This window comes from Zosterops lateralis (genome assembly GCF_965231275.1).
Source record: "Zosterops lateralis genome assembly, chromosome: 9".
Lineage (NCBI taxonomy): Eukaryota > Metazoa > Chordata > Aves > Passeriformes > Zosteropidae > Zosterops > Zosterops lateralis.
In genome coordinates, this window is record NC_139769.1 from 18,289,632 (window position 1) to 18,307,439 (window position 17,808).

At 37.4% G+C, this 17,808-nt stretch overlaps 1 protein-coding gene across 3 annotated transcripts in view; it reads right to left on the reverse strand.

The window, feature by feature from the left end:
• Window positions 1–17,808, reverse strand: part of DPYD (dihydropyrimidine dehydrogenase) — a 333,817-nt gene that overhangs the window by 144,733 nt on the left and 171,276 nt on the right. For all 3 annotated transcript variants that reach the window (XM_083867303.1, XM_083867305.1, XM_083867304.1), the window contains one exon: window positions 17,067–17,282. In XM_083867303.1, coding sequence (XP_083723429.1) covers window positions 17,067–17,282 — 216 coding nt within the window. The remainder of the gene's footprint in view (window positions 1–17,066; window positions 17,283–17,808) is intronic.

The window sequence follows — 17,808 nt, forward strand, 5'->3', positions numbered from 1 at the left end:
CCAGCCATGATACATGGAAATTCCTAGCAAGACCATTCTCCTGCTTACCACTGAGGAAAAACATTATTCTAAGCTAAGCATGTAATTTTTCATTAAATGTATACCAGGCCCCAAACTCCAGCCCTCTCTGGAGTCATTGCTCAGGTCTGTCAGTTAAGTAAATATGCTCATCAGAGGATCTAGCAGCACACACAGATAAGGTAACTATGAAGTCCATTCCCCTAGAAATCAATAGGAAGGTGGTTGTTAGACACTATAATTGAGTTAGGGTTTCATTTGGGAATCTGTGGTAAATGTTCCCACTATTACTGCCACAGGGGTGCAAGAAAGTATATGACACCTGTGGCTGGATCTCTGGTTCATTAATGGCACAGCCAGCTGAGACCTGCTACAAAAGGCTTATGCATGCTCAAACCTGGAATACTAAAAGTAAATCTGTCCTGAGCTAGAGAGGGCAGCTTGACTTGCAGGTTCACTGCTTATTCCAATAGAATATTGATTTAAAATTGGGCAAGGATTCAAAAGCTTTCTGATGCTAAACACAAAAAGGCACGGACAAAAAGATATTTAAGGAGTAATAAAGGGGTTTAGTCCCAGAAGTCCTTGGTTAGGGATAATTATACTAGTGATAAATAGAATGTAGGTATTGTCTTTGCCTCCTTTTTCCTACCATGGAACTGTGGAGTTTAAAGCACAGCTCACTGCAAAACGTCACTACGAAACAGGATTAATTCCACGTGCCAGATCACAGGAGCAATTTCACTCCAAGGGCAATGAAGCCAAGTTTGCATGAGGGCCAAGGAGAGCTCTGACATCCAGCATTACCTCACACATCCAGGAATTACTGATACTCTTCTCAGTCCAAAGCTTATCCCCACGTATGGAGATCAATCTATACAGCCCAGTCAGTGCTCACTTACTGGCAAAACAATTAGGTATATAGGCAAGTATAGACTGTATCTTTCTGGTTTTGGAGACAGTAGGGGTCTGGATTTTAACACCTCTGCTATTTTAGACAACCTTCCCCTAGTGCAGCCAGTATAGAGCAGGGCAGACTTCTTACATTAACACCTAGAACGGATGGATAAAATTATTTTGTGCACACACCAGTACACAACAGGAACTCATGGGATTTAAACAGGATCTTGTAAACTACAATGCAAAACACTGTAGGGAAAATCCCAAGAGGACTGACAAAATCTGACAAATTCTTAAACTACATTCACACAAACTATTTACTGTAGGACTGTATTTAAGATGGAAACCAGTTGGTCATTATATGAACTCTTACGGACACACATCTTTTCACAATTTATATTTGTGTGTTTTAATTTTATTTAAACATATATGCCATATATATTTGAAAAATAAATTGCATAATTTAATTTGCATAATTCATACTTTAGTGAAGTGGGTTTTTTTGGTACACTTTAACCCATAGCCTCCTTAAGGGAGAAACCTGTTTAAAATATGACTCACACCATTATTCTGTGATATTTAGTGTCATTACTATAATAACCCTTCTTAACTAGGCCAATTCCTGCAATTAATTTAGTTTTCACGGTTCCCATCAACTTCAATATTCATTCCAATATGGCTTCACTGCCAGATCTGAGCCTTATTGAAGTAATACCTTTTACTTTTTTTTTTTTTCCTGTGACTAGAAGGGCTCTAAGAATGGCTAATTTCCTAAACGTTGTACATGTACAACCACCATCAGCCCAGCCCTTTGTGAAAGAATGTGAGTTCTTTAAAAGTGTCTTCCCTTTTACTACAGCCATTCTGTTCTGCAGTAATGTAACAACCTGCTTGTGAAAATACATGCACCTACTTCTTATTTATATATACTGGATTTTATACCAGGGACTCACCTAGTTTTAATTATGCATCATTGCCTAGCGATACAGGAAACAGAGCTCCCCTGATCTTGATTGTGAACACTACCATCTCAATTTTTTTTTCTTTTTAAAGTGAAGACAAGTTACTGCATTAAAAATAAATGAAGTATTTTTTGTCAGTTGATTGGACACTGAGTACACATAATAAATCACCAAGAGCATTGTATGCTGGTCTATGTGCTAACCTTGAGCTGCAGTTTATCTATTGCCTGCAATTCAAGAGACAATAAGGCATTTTACCCAATCAGCTGATCAGCTGAAGGAACTCAAAAGACTGAAATGGCTTTGAAACACACAGGCTTTTAGATATCAAATTACCTCTGGAACCCTCTACCCAGAAGTAACTCAAACAAAACCCATTTGAAATACTGCTTCAATATTCAAAAAAATCAATAATTTAAACCACAGGTTGAACATTTTTACTGCTTCCACTGCAGACTGTCGTTTTTTGAAATGAAAATGCTAACAGCACCAAAGGGGAAAGCTCCGGCCAGCCGAGATATGTGTGTGCAGGCGTGGATTGGCTGGAAATGCTGGCTTACTTTTCCTCCCCCAGTTAGATCTTTACATAAGATCTCTTAAAATAAACAACTCTCATTTCCACCACTTGGAAAAAAAATGTTTTTCTTTGTTGCACTTGATGTTTCTGTCCCTGAGAGCTCAGCTATATCAAGACACTTCACTGTAAACACACGTGCTGAATGCAAATACTACATCCTCAATTATGCTATTAAGTCATATTATTTTTCATGTAACAGGCACTAACATCGTGGTTTTGAAAACCAGCAACACAGTGTGAACTCTTGATTAACAGACAGAAAAGCAGGAATATGGGTGATGTGTCCCAATATTTACAGTAGGAGCAGGAAGCAGCCCAGTGCACACTGCAAAAGCCAAACAAGTATGGATGGTCCACTGCCCATGATATCTGCTCATTTAGGAGAGAACTGGCTGTCTGGAAAAATGATTTCTTAAAAGACAAGGAACTCATGTGAGGAAGAGACCTGGTAGGAATGTGAACCCTTGAACATAATTGAAGCAAGCTAGACATGGAGGATGTTGGACACAGAATCAAGTCTCTCCTCTGCATAAATTTAACCATCAGGTATATTTTTAGCAGAGCTTGAAATATGTCACTCTCTTTCTGTAGAAACAGTTGGTTTTTTGGTCATTTAAAATCTCATTAGATCCTTGCACGCTCTGGAACAATTTTTTTAATATTGTGTTAAGGAAGGATGCAAGAAACACAAAAAGCCATCCAAAAAGCAATGAAATAAACATCACAAGACGGAGCTTATGTATCTACAGGTATACAACTCCCAACACACAGTAAGAGCAATTTTTGCTACGGTAGCAAAGCATCACTTTTAGTATTGTAGAGAGGGGCATAAGAAATAAATCATAAGATTGATGGTCCTTGGTTTATCATTTCAATACTTTACTCCCAGATATATTCTTATTCTCTCACACATTTTTAGAGCCTTCTCTAAAGTGTTAAAATAGAAATGAAAATGTAAATTATATTATGAGAGTGAAGTTGCTCAAGTAAAAAACTATGTATTTGTATATATACAGTATTATTGTGAAGTGAAAATTAAATTTGCATTTCTGTTTCGAGAAAAAGAAATTAAAATATACTACTGTGAATTTTCTTGCTGATAGATTTGTTCAACTGAGATAAATCCAGATTTTTAGCCTAGAATAAGAAATGATGAAAATATAACCATTTAAGAAATGTCACACCTAAAAATACATACTCCAAAAATTTTGACATGGACTCCAATATTCTGTTCTTCTTAAAGACACAAAAAAATTCTGGATATCAAACAAAAAAATCCACAAATGTCAACAGAGCAATTAATCTGAGTTTGAATATATCCAAAATACAGGAAAATAAGATTTTGCTTATTTATGTGTTTGAGACCTGTGTTACCTCCACGTGAAATCACCTATTTCAGGTACTCCTGTCAGTCTTTAAAATATACCTCCTACACAAGAGCAGCAATCAACTGACCTTCTGAGAACACTGTTCTTGGCAGCAGTATAAACAGAATAATAAAAATCCAGTAGCAATGAGAAACCCAATATTCATCCTTTCCTCAGTTCTTGCAAAGTTAGGGAGGAAAAACAAGTTCTTCAAGTTTGTGCTGGAGTTAGGGGATTTTGGGCTGTTACAGGTCACCCTGGGCAGGAGCTCCAAGCACATGCAACAAGATTGTTCTGTGAACTGCCAGCATCTCCTTCGCTCCATCCTAGCTCACCCAAAACAGGCAGTACGGGCTGGGGGCAGTTTTGGTTCCCTTGGCAGAATTCAAGCCATGAAGTTCGTCACCACTGACAATACTTGGATAGATTTAAGACCCACTCCAATATAGCACGGGCTGGCAGTAGGTTAATCTTGAAAAATAAAGTATGGATACTCATGGTAAAGCTTGTATTCAGAAAATAAAATGGGTGTTGGTTTCTGGCTCTTATCTGCTGTTGCAGCTACAGCCTGGAATTGAACTACACCTCTCAGCCGGAAGGACGGATAATTCTCTTGCTGTAGCCTCTGGATGTTTCCTCTAATGATCCCAGCATCATTCCTATCTTGTCTGGATTGACTTTTGCTCAGCATGCTTTCAACCATGCCCCAGCCTCCCACAAACACTGAACAATGCAATCAGCTGCTCCAGCTAAATCAGCTGAGAGTTATAAAGCTGAGTTTCGACATATTGAAAACACTTCAATCAATGTCATTTTACTACACCTTCTCTATGGCTTGTTATACACATTAAATGAAAGGGTGCAAACAGGAGCCCTCCTGAACTGCACAGGGAGAGACTCATCACAGGGATAAAGCTGAACACAACACTGACACCGCGCCGACAGCGTGCTCCTCTCGCTCCATTGTTTAAGCATGAGGCTTGAAAACCAGGAGGATGCTTTGGGACTGACTGCATTAGGGACATTTGGGAAATGTCTTCAATTTTTATAGATTTCACAGACATATAAGATAGACCAACAACTGCATACGAAAAAGACTGGTACTTTTAAAACAAATCATTTCTAAAATAAGTTGGCTATTGATGCTGTTAAACAGCAGCATTATTGCAATACAATTTTTATTACAGAATGTCATGTTGCAATAGGGCTTTACACACATACATTTACTATACCATGTGAATTACTAGAAATGCTTTTCTATGTTTGTGTGATTTATTAAAACATAAATCATAATAGCATGTGCCAGAAACTCCTTTTGAAGGGTATAATAGGGTAACAATTATCCTCTGAACTCCTTTCTTTGTCTTCAGAGAATAAAATGCATTAGAACGTATCCATTTGCTGCCCCATGACAGAAAATGAAAGCAACTGTGATGGTTGCACTGTATGCTTTCAGTTCCTGCAGCTGGCTGGTGAAGTGAGCTTTGCTCCTGAATATGTTGTCAGAGGCAAAAACAACAGTTTCTCCAATACTTCTAAAGAATTAACCTTAAAAACAGCAAGGAAAAATTAATTGAAGAGGTTTGTTTTTACCTATGTCCAGATGGATGTGAAAAAATCCTACATGCAAATATTAAATGTAAATTTAAAGTATATTTCATTTGAAAGAAAATTATGTACACAGGGCCTCCCTCTATGGTTTTGACTTGAATCAATGTACTTCACCTTTTTTGTTTTATGCAACAATTCACAGGATCTGATTCAGGAGAACTGTAGCATTTTCTTCAGTGGAAATATACACAGAGGAGTAACATTACACATTTTGTTATAATTCCCCTCAGAGAAGGTTTAAGTCCTTCTAGATTAGCCTGTGAGTGTTTGGAGTCTTGTGTCTGATGACTGGCACAGTGAGAACACAGTGTACCATGCTTTTACCCAATTATTTTTGAAGGAAAAATCATAAACAAACATTCACTACATAGAGGGTGCTACATAAAGGCATTATTAACTGTGCAGATAAGTAGAAACAGCAAGATCACAGGATAAAATTGGCTTTATTAATTCAAAGAAAGTATAATTTAATCTCTCAAATGTTGATTGTTTTAAAATACTATTTCTATGGGAAAAGAAACATATATGTGGTTTAAATTTTTTTTTTTTAAAAGAAAACCAAGTTTCAACAGCAATCCAGAATTCACTTAATTTTTCTTTTTCTTCCAGAAGGACACTGTGCCCAAACCACATACTTAGAAGTAAAATGATGGGGACCTCTGAAACCAATGTGATTTCCAGGAATCAAAGTGGATATTAAGTTTCACTTTGCTCAAGTGACATGAAAACATTCTTAACAGATAAGTACATATACACATGCACACTCACTTTGGTTTAGCTCATGATATACATATAGCTATATTTTGCATAGATTTTGCAGATGCGTAGCTCAAAATCAAATCACAATGTCATGCAAAGACCCAATCCTGTGTTGCACAATTCTGATTCTGCAGGATATTTACCGTTGTAATTAACTTTAAGAAAGTCCACATACCATGTCATTTTACTGAAAGAAAAATTCAAGTCATAGCAAACCTATGCTTTGCTGAATTTGGTGTCTGTACTCCACTACTATACTACTCTTTCTGCATAATATTCCTGACCACTTCCATTGGCTTTGGGTCAGAATCTGGAATCTAGATTTTCATTAATGATATTATAGTTATGCACAGTGTGCACATTATGACCTGCTCATAGTCTGTCACATTTAGGGACAGACACAATGCCAATTGAAGTGCATTCAGAATGCCACAAATGATGGTTTTGACGGCTGGCAAGCATCCTTATTAACAACTATACTTTTTCAACATACATACAGCAGTTCCCTGGAAACAGGATCATTTTGGGGCTCTACTAAATAGATCGCAATACCATAATTACTGCCATGGTCACACAGTTGGGTGAAGTTCTGTACATGAGAATTTTGATACTCTATGTATATCTAAAGTTCAAAACAACTAAAATAAAAGAGCACATGTCAGTGCTTTTCTAATATTACATGCTTAAGCCTTATTTTATTTACAGCTTCCAGCAGCTCTCAGCTCAGTTCCTCATTGTGCTGGCTGCCACGTAGCTGGAGAAGGCTAACAAACCCCTGTGTGTTCACATGACAACCTTTGTGCAAACGCATCCTTATTCTGTCATCTACTGGCAGCGTGCTTCCCAGTCATGTTCTCTGCCAGTCCTTACCAGTTTGCCAATTACACAAGCTGCTTCCCAGACATCAGACAAAAATTCCATAAGACTGCTGTGCGAGCGTACCCTAATTAACCATCAGCTTAATTAGACAATTTACTGTGTAATTAGCAGGCAATTAGTCAACACCTCTCAGATCTTATTGACTGCTGTGACAGCCTTCCTTAGTCTACACATTCCCATACGCTTCCACGACCATGATCCCAGCCCTATCCTGTACAACAGCTACCCTTGCAAGGGAAGGGAAATCATATTACATAACAAGGGAAGAAGGAGAAAAATCAATATATAGCCTGTTCATTTATTGAACTGTCTTCTAGCCAAGACTTTCTTTTCTCTAGGAGTAGAAGGTCAGCTGCTAACAAAGAAACGTTCAGCTATAACATTAGCTTATATGTCTTATTCATTTGTAAGGTGATTAAGGAATTTAATTTTTTTTCCCTCTTATACAGCACTAAATTATCAAAGAAGTCAGGCAAACAGAAGTTAAAGAAAAAAATAATTTTAAAACTTACTGTCATATTGTAGATTTAAATATACGTTCTAGAACAGTGAAAAGGTGGTGTTAGCTGCTTTTGAGACCTATAGCTTGCATACATTGACAAGAGTTTTTTTTGGTAATTCTTAAAGTAGTAATTCCAAAGTTCACAGAATGGATACACTTGTGTCCTTCTGGAATTAACGCTAGAAGATTTATTCACAAAAGTCCTTCACTTCCTGACTGAAGAACAGAATCTCACAATCGCTATTGTAGTTTAAAAATATAGATAATTATGTATCTCAAATAACGATAAGAAATGTTATTTAGAATACACTCACATACAAATCTGGATTAGTAACAGGTATTTTAACGTAAGAACCTGTCAGGTTTTTTGAACATATGGGACTTCATTCTGCTTTTGCAACAATGTCAATCAGGAGTAAATGCAATTATATCACCATGAGATTCAAAAATCAGCTCTTTGCTTTCTTAACTTCTTGTGTGGGCAAATCAGATGTTGAACACAGCCTTATCCTCTTCATTTACCAAGTGGGAACTCAAGACCTGAGATAACTCGAACACTCAAGGGAAGCGTATCGCCTGTACTTAGAAGATACACTGGTATAACCAAAAATTCCTTGAAAAGTGATTAAGCTAAATCCTGTAAACTCATGTGTGGAAATACATGCCAGTTACATCATTTCAGCTAATGCCTGTAAAATCCTTAACACAAGCTGTACAGCACCACATACACGCTTGACACTGATCTCAGAGTGCCCCTGTAGAGCCACTTTGGGCCCACGTTTCTGCAAACATGTTGCATGACTGCAGAGTCCAACCAGGAATCTTGGGGCAATAGCTGCTGCATGAGGTGCTCCAGGTCTCCTCAGCCTGTTGTGATGCAGAGCAGAAAAGCAGCCACCCAAGAGCACAGCTGCCTTGTTACGTGCCCAGCTGGAACAGAAGGCACCACTGGTGCCAGGGGAGGAGGCCCAGCCCTGGAAGGTCTCCCCAAGGCAGCTGCAGCCTTAGCACATCCCACAGTGTCACCCAGGCTTTTGCAGAAGCCAGCATTTGGCCACAGCAATGAATGCAGACCTCAGCAAAGATGCTGAACTGTAAATCAGAGCAACTGAATCATGACAACCACTTTTCCTTTATTTCACATCAGTAGGCCTAGACTGAAGTCTACATGGTGTTCTGGATTTATTTTTGTAATTAGAATGTGGAAATGAGGGGGAAAAACCCAAACTCTGACACTTAAACCAAACAGGGAGAGTAAAAAAGTCAATGACTTGACAGAAGGGAAACTTCTGAATTCTATATTGACAAAAAAAAGATTTTTTTTCCAGAATGTCTGTGGTTAGCTATTAAAGTGCATCATAGCAGTTTAAAAAATAGGGAAGTTTGTAATTTGCACTAAAACTCAAAAATGTTAGGCATGGCTTTATGCTATGATTGTCTTAGGTGTGTTTCAAATATAACTATTGAGAAAAATATCCTTTAATCTTTTCTAATAAATTATAAAATGTATTAATGCCACTTAAGAAAGTTAGATGCAGTTGGCTGGCACAAAACTGAAAGGTTTGCAACAATTCTGAATCGAGAATGGAAAAAATGTGAAAATTCTAAATTTCAGAATTACACTTGCCAATTACTAGCTTACATTCAAACGGCCTTTTTAGACGAATTCCTTTCAGAAAAAAATTATGTGAGTAATTTTCAAGATCAGCAACAATCTTCCAAGGACATACCAAAAAAACCCACAGAATAATGTAGCTGAATAGTATTTTACACAAGTATGTGACATATTTGCTTTTTAGATTCCTGTTTATTCAGGATGTGATATTCAAAAATGTTGAGTACTTCTGATACAGCCAACAGGACCTGCAGATCCTCAGCAGTTTTGGAAAATCATGCATGTGTGCTCTCCTTGTCTCTCTTCTTGATAAATATTTGCAGGTATTTTCAGAAGAACGAGGTAAATAAAGCAAAATTAGTAAAAAGCAAAGCAGCTTCTTCAATATAAAAATAAATACTGTTCTGATTTTTAACCAATGTAAAATTTTCATCCATTTTGTTTGATAAGTAATAGTTGCACTATGAATAGAAATTATGTCCTCTTTTAAGTACTGGTCAGAACAGCACATATTATGCTGAGCAGGAATGAACACTCCTACTTTTGGAAGCTATTTTTTACATAAAGGTTTATGTAGCAAAATCCTCAGTGTTGCATTCTGTATGCTCTTTCAGAAGTACTCTTGAACTGCTCCTCAGTTATGCCAATCTAAGTGCACTTTAAGTTTCATTACAATGCACAACAGTTTTCAGATTAAAAAAAATACCTTTAAGACTGATTTACAAGTCTTTTATACATAAGCTGTCTGAAATATTCAAGCTCAAGATTAGTGTTTACACTTACACTTTGTGTATGTATATGCACTCTGGCTACACTGTTCTAAACCAGATTCCAGAAGAAAAAGACAGGAAAAAGAAACAATCTTTAAATACTGTGTAAAAAATCCCGAGATAAATAGAAACCAAATCCTTTAGACATAACTGAGAACCCTGCAGCCTACCAAGAACCAGTTTTAGACATGTATCTGGTTTTACCTTTGCTGGCCAGCTTTGTGTGCAGCTCTGAGGACAGTGAGCCATTGCCAGCTTAGACTTTGCGGAACTTACACCACGAGCTCAAAGTATAAGGCATAAAAGTTACAGCCATGCTCACTCTGCTCCATGAGGATGAATAGCAGAAAAAGTGATAACATGGGAAGAAAACTGCTGATCCTCTGCTTGTAAAAATCTGTCCTTTAGCACAGATGAGGTTTACTGACTCAATGCGCAACACCCCTGCATGACAGATCCCTCTGTCTTCCACTGATGAATTGTCACATTGTGCTCCACGCCTTGAGATAACAGACTTCTCCATGAGAGACTCTGTGCAGAAAAGAAACTCCCACTGCAGAAGAAGTGCAGCATTTCTGTGATATTTAATGCTACAGGAAGAGTAGGACTAAACATTTCCCCAGAAGTTTAATTTTTATCACGAACTTGTAGGAAGTTTTCCATTTCTAAAGTAGTAAATACAATCGCAAAGAGAAAGAGAGAAATTTTTTATGGATCATTGTTAAACTCTTGCTTTAAAACTGCAGTTTGTTATCTTCAGCGTTGGAAATATTAATTGGCCAAAACAACCAGAATTACTGAACGCAAAACCAGGTTTTTAAATGGTCCAAGGTGCCTCACTTACAAATTCACTGGTGCCAAGATGCACACCTGCATCAGTTTAAAGTGGGCATCTACCTGGTGCAGACTTCAGCTGTGGTAGGAAAGGCCTTGGCTTATCAATAATGACTCTGTTAAAACTCTCAGTCCTGGGATCTTTGGTCTCTCATTGTGTTCAAGCTGTGCTGCATCTCTCCAGATGGATTCTTCCAGGTTGAAGAAATGCCAAAACCCTACATTACTGGGTGTATGGACTGAGGAAAAAGAATGGTTAAATGCAGTCCTTTCCAGTTCCTCAGACAGCAATTTTGAAGCTTTTGAAGTTACTTGCATACAAAGAAGTCTGCAGCCTTCTTTAAAATGGGTCAGAGATAGGAAAAACTAAGTAGAGAGATGAGATCTGGTCTCTAAGTTGAACATATCAGAGAAATACTTTTTCTCAGGGAAAAAGGAGAAAAGTCTGTTTTCCTGCTACTCAGATCCACAGAATTATTTGTTCCTTTTTTGTAGCTAAAACCACATTTTCTGTATAAAAATAAAATGGCATAACTACAGCATTTAAAAAGATATTAATTACATTTTATAGCACTTCCCTAGCATAGCCTTTTACCTCCTCTGTTCAACTTCGCTGATTTTATGCTCTGATCTAAAATGACAAAAATTACAAAACAATAAAAATAGTATTTCTTTTTAAAATTCTTTCAGAAATATTGAACAAAATGAAGGAAATAAAGAACTCCTAAGAATACTAAAACCAATAATAATAATTTTAAAATTTGTAAAACAAGAAAATAATTTAACTTAAGAGTGTTTTGTGGTAAGGAATCCCATAAAATGCTCATTTATCTGTTCAAAAAATGTAGTTAATAAAAGTTGTCTAATGCTGCTTAGTAGAAAGGCAAACAGCCCCTTTTATATTTGACATTAACAATCTGATCATTTGTCTCCCCAAAGAAAGCCCATACAGCTTTCATACAGACCACACAATAAAGAATAGTAATATTTCTGTTTACTGAGATATCAACTGGCATTTCGTTGCAAGTCAATGGTCTATCTTTGCTACAGCATACTAGACCTCAATCTGGCATCTACAAATGTCAAGAGTATAAAAAAAAATTATAGGATGGAAATCAAAAGCATGTTCTAAATTCCTAAAAACCAAACAAAGTTCACCTAGACATATTTGCTGCAGAAATCAGTACAATATTCAGCTGTCAATCTTGAAAAACAATGAGGGAGCGATGCTGTCAGTAGGACAGGATAATAACATTTCAAGCAGATGTTCAGGTGGGGCTCTAATTCTCACTGAACTCCCTTGGTAAGCATTTAATTTCTTTATCATATGCAAGCTAGGCAAATTGTACTTCATCAAAACTGTATTGTGAAATATTAATATTTCATATTATAGCAAAACTCCATAGAATAACCTTTGTCATATTAAGAACATCAGAATTTCAAATGTCATGGTTCTGCATTTTAATGCATCTTAAATAGCTTTTTGGCTTGGCACCATAAATTATAACTAGTTTAATCTAAATTACTAGGCTGTAATATCATACAAAAATATACATTTTGTAATACAGATTCACTTCTGTGAAATACTAATGTTATGGAAAACAATGCATCATTGTACCATGATTTTTTTACCACCTTCGATTATGAAGCAAGGTGCACACAGTGCAGATGTACAGAGAGGGAACTAGCTGGAGCCTGAATATATGTATTGTAATGACAGCACATAGAAATGCAATATATACTGGGCAAATTAACTAATTCTCTGCCAGCATTTTTATTTAGAAATGGCTCTGAAAATGTATTGTAAACTCTACATCTGTAAACTGCATAAACATATATTATGGCTGGAAAGTTTCCTCCTCTATGGCTTAGCTCTAATTTAATCTAGTTTTAATTGTAGCTTTGTTTTTAAAATCATCCACGCAACTTGCTCCATATGTAATGAAAAAAATTAAAGATTAAAAATGAAGTTAGTCTGCATGTTGATTTCTGCTGGTTCTCATAATAAAGGCAACTGTTTCTGCATTATTGAAAGCGACAGCATCACAAATCAATGTGTGTCACAACAAAATAAAGACAGATGTATCTGATTAATCAGAATTAAATTTTAGAAGTGAAGGAAGCATCTAAAAATCAAAGCAAACATTTCTGCTAACCCAGTTGTTTTTTCATCTTTCTAAACAGCCTTTATAATGCAGTGAGAGAATAACGAAGCTTGAATTCAGCTGATAAACCCCTAATTTCTGCTATAAACTCCTCACTGTGGTAGTGAATATGGCATAGGGATATACACACCTCATATAACCGTTGACTTATTTTGATACTATGTTTATACAAACTTTCTGATTACAGGTTTTTGTACAAATTTTGTGTTCTAACCGATACTCACTAATAAATTCTTAGTGAATAAACCAGCTCAGTATAACACTTCTCCTAAAACCCTCCCACTCACAGTTATGTGTCTAATTAATGCAGTATCTGTCATTCTGTGTGTAGTTTTCTGTTCATCTAAGCTCTAAAAGAGGTAATGATCAGTATCTATTTATTGTGGACTCTATGATATGCAGCTCCCCCATTTCCCTTCAATACCTTGCAAACAGAATTTACAAATAATATGTTTCTGCATACAGTTATCTGAACAAGACAGAAATACTATTTGAAGCAATAGAGCAATAAAATATTGATCCTGCAGTCAAAAAGGAAGACATGAATGTAGAAAAAGGTGTGTGAAGGGACACTTCTATTCTGCTACCATTTGTCTTTCTTAGTGATCATCCATTTCAAAAGCAGTTATTCCCATTTCTGGAAGAAATCAAATCTAGTTGATACTAAAGCATCTGTGCACAGATGTTTAATTTAGTAAATACAAGTCACTATCTCCTGCACATACAAGTACATTCCCCTATGACTAATATTTGCTCTACAGTATAATATCCAGAACCTTCTAAAGTATGTAGAGCACAGTATATTTCTAAGTATAAATATCCTGAAGGAATTTCAGCTACTCTTGACATTAGCTTTTTTGTAGGTTTCAACTATAGTAGAGTAGTATGCAAGAACAAAGTTTGCTGAATCACTAGCAGTTGAAATGCTCACCCTACAAACAGAAAATGCTACAAAGGTTGTCAAGAAGACAATTATAAGCAAGGTATGTGGGTGTTTAAAAAGGGAGCGAGCACGGCATGAAACAGTGAGCTCTGTGCTAACTCCCTCTGGGCATCTTGTGAAGCTTCCAAGGTGAGGCTGTGACACAAGAGGATTAGAAACACTAGGGGAGTAAATCACGGTCCAGAGGCTGAACTCCAGCACTGGTACCCAACAGCTCCTCTGTATAAGGCAGTAGGGCCTCTCATGGGCTTGCAGGGATCCCTGGCCTTGTGTTTTAGAAGAGCTTTCCGTGCTAGATGATGAAAGAGAGAAAAGGAGAAGTGGCTCATATGAAATAAATCCTGTGTCTTACAAGAATCATAGTCTGAGTCCTTTTTATCTGTCCTTGGCTCCCCTTCTTCCAAGATTTATCATGCTTTTCTCTTTGACCTTATTCCATTGCACCATAGTTAATGTATGGAAATTTGTGATTGGACTGTATTTGCTTTTCACAACCTATATGTCACTCATATTTAGCCTGCATCATTTTTGCTGAAGTGCCAAAGAATGCCCATGGTAAACAGGGAATTCACGGTTTTCCCCTATCAGTGTCTAAACACAGTGGCAAATTAAGTCTCTGGTTCGGGAAAAGGGAGAATTTCTACTGCTAAGTTCCCATGGCCACACAGGCTTGGAAAATCAGAAGGAAGCCCATCAGTTAAGCCTTACCAGGACAGATAAAATGAGGAGGTGAGGAAAGAACACAGAATCCTACTTGTACCATATACATGCAAGGCTGAAGTGGAAAAGCTTCAGCTGCCAAAAACTGTGTCTAGCAAGCTCTCTCCCTCCCCAGAAGCTCTTCCACTCTTGGGAACTGTAATGTCTGGGGAGCTGCTCCTCCTCCTCCCACTAACACTGAAGGCTTAGATCAGGAAATCTTTGCTCTTGATCCTGCTGTGTAGTTTGCTTTGACTAGCTCAGTCTGGAATCCCCACAGTTGGTACCACAGCCCATGAGAGCATTCTGCTCCCTGCTGAACAGTGCACAAGTTTTATGTCTACGTAATCAAAAGCTAAGTTTTTTTAAAAAGTTAGCACATTATGGCAACTTACAATATTTCAAATTCACTAATAACAATTTGCTCTATCATTAAGTCAACAAGAGCAGTCTTTCTGTAATACTCAGTTCACATAAGAACTACTGTACCTTACTGAGCTTTTCTTTCCTTTTGAAATAGTTGGGTTTTTTTAAGTATTAAGTACCATGTTACTCTGATAAATAAAAGCAATTTCACTTCTGCAGCACCTCTCAGCCAAGCTTCTCAAATCATGCCACAAATACAGCTGTGGGAAGTGCAGTACTAGGAAGAATACAATAATAGAAAAACTAGGCAGCACTTGGGTGGGACACAGTCCTTCTAGACACAACACGATTCAAGAGTACTGTTTCCTGCTTAATATTAGAAGGAAGCTTAAGCAGAAATAACAATAACTGAATTCACTAGATAGCACTTTTCTGAACTTATTAACTTAAATAATACCTGCAATATCTTATTGCAACAAATACTTCAAAAAAACCTTGAAAGATCTTCATCTGAGTCACACCTCCAGAGCATGGCATCCAGTGGAACACTTTGCAGTCGCCATTTCAGAAATGACTCAGAGTCTGCTGCTTAGTATAGCACTAACATCACTTCCTACAACATGCAAGTCTTTCCTCCTTAACTCCCACCCAAGCTGGAACTCAGCCTGTGTCTGTTTAGCTCTTGAGATGCACAGTAATCAACCTGCAGTCTGGCAGGACTGCCAGCATACCAGCAATAAAACTGATTTTAAAAAAATGTCTCAGTACTTGCTATGGGTTGCCTGTAGCATAGGTACTGAATAATTACAGCTGATGATATGTTATACATGTAAGTCAGTTGTAAGCATACTTGAATGACATTTATGTCCTAAAAAGTGTTTTAATAAGATGCCCTGTGAAGTAGATTGGAATCTGCACTGCAATCTAGAAAAACATTTCCTCAGGGCTACCTCAGGTATAAGTGACAGCAGAATCCAGCTTGACATATTTTACAGTATTCTGTAGCAATACAGCATTTTGTCCTTAGACTTTCCTCATACTAGAGGGGCACCCACTATAGTTAATCCACCTATGCTGCTTACCCATGGAAAGCTGACAAAGGGACAAATTCACCTCTTCTGCTTTTCTTCTCTTCTGCTCCATCCATCAGTACCCTAGTATACCCACCTCTGAACCAAGAATAAAAGGCCCTTGTATCCAAATTAAATTCAAAAACTTACTTCAGCCCACAGTGCTGTTTGTTACTGGTTAACAATATGTTGCTATTACTCACACTGTTACTCAGGCCTATATTCAAGGATTCACCTTTGCTTTTCTTCTCTCCATAAGTCAAACCACCTCTACATTTCAGCCCAAAACCTTTTTCTTTTCTCTGAGATCTGTTTATCAAAGCTGTTATTTTCTTTCACCGACTAAACTTCTTACCCAGTCTCACTTCACCATTTAGAATGTAGCAATTCTCCTGAATTCAAAGAAGCAATCATGCACTTGAAACTACATAAAACGCTTTTTCTAAGGTGCCACACAGAGCCATAGCCTTCAAGACTTAATTCTAACTCCTTCCTCCTCCCCTACATGTTACTGAAGGTTGACGTCACTGTGCTCTTCTCTCCATAGGCTTGGTTTTATGTTGCTTCCATCTTTCTCTTCCACTGCCCACCCAGCCTCCTCCTTGCAGCCACATTATCACATTGCAACTGCACCTCCAGTTCAATGGCTTATCTTGGCAGCCTATGGCGCAGAATCCACCTTTCATGAGTTATGTGACAAAGCCATTACTCATTCCATTTACATCCTGATCCTTCACAGAAAACATTTTCATTGCAGTATTTAAAAAAAGAAGATGTTTTCATTTAATAGTCAACTAATATTAAAAGTTGAGGCAACAGAAGGGAAGAATGTAACAATAAACAGAACCAAAAATTGTGTCACTGCACTGTGGAGAGCTCACACATTAGTTGAACTACACAATGTATCATACCCTTCCCTGCTGTCTTTATGCTAGTTGGATATAACAGAGCCATTCCCCAAAGATTCAGATTTTTCAATTATACAAAGATATGGTTACATACAAAATACACATTAAAATATTTCCTCACCTTATCCAGGGAAAATGTTTTAGTGACAGCAAAGCCCCATCCAGCTTCAAATGCTCTTCGAATCATTGAAGAACTAGTAGCAGGGGTTGCACTGGCAAGGCCAAAAGGATTTGGAAACTTCAGTCCAGCCATTTCTACACTGATATCCACTAAATCTATAGGAGTGTAGAAGAGAGGTAGTTCCGGAACCGTAGAAACTGGAACACCATATAAGGACTGTAAAAAAAAACCAAACAAAACAACACTAAACCACAGAAATTTTTTTCTGACCTATTTTTATGCAATTTATTATTAATCCTGATAAGGGAATAATTTATATAACAACCCGAAGTTTAAATATTCCATTTTATGTTCAGACTTGCAAATCAGCAAAACATGCACTCACCTATGTAACACCTACAGCCCAAAGGAAGCCCAGCTTCATGTTGACATACTATGCTATGTTGGAAATAACTGAATGACAGTAACAAAAATAATGAAGAAACAGTTGTTTTACATCCTGTACATAAGCCTGGTTCAGTCCAAAGGTTTGTTCAGCCTTTCTGAAGAGTTACCTCTGTTCCCTACAGCAGTCAGTAACAGTGAGACTGAAAAAACCCAGGGTATGCAAACAAACCCTTTCTAGTTCTCTTCTCAGGTGCCAATCTATAGAAAGTGTATGAAATTCTGAAAAATGAGGGAAAGCATCATGTGGGGAGGATCACTCAGCCCTAACTCCATGTATTCCAAACCTTTAAACCAT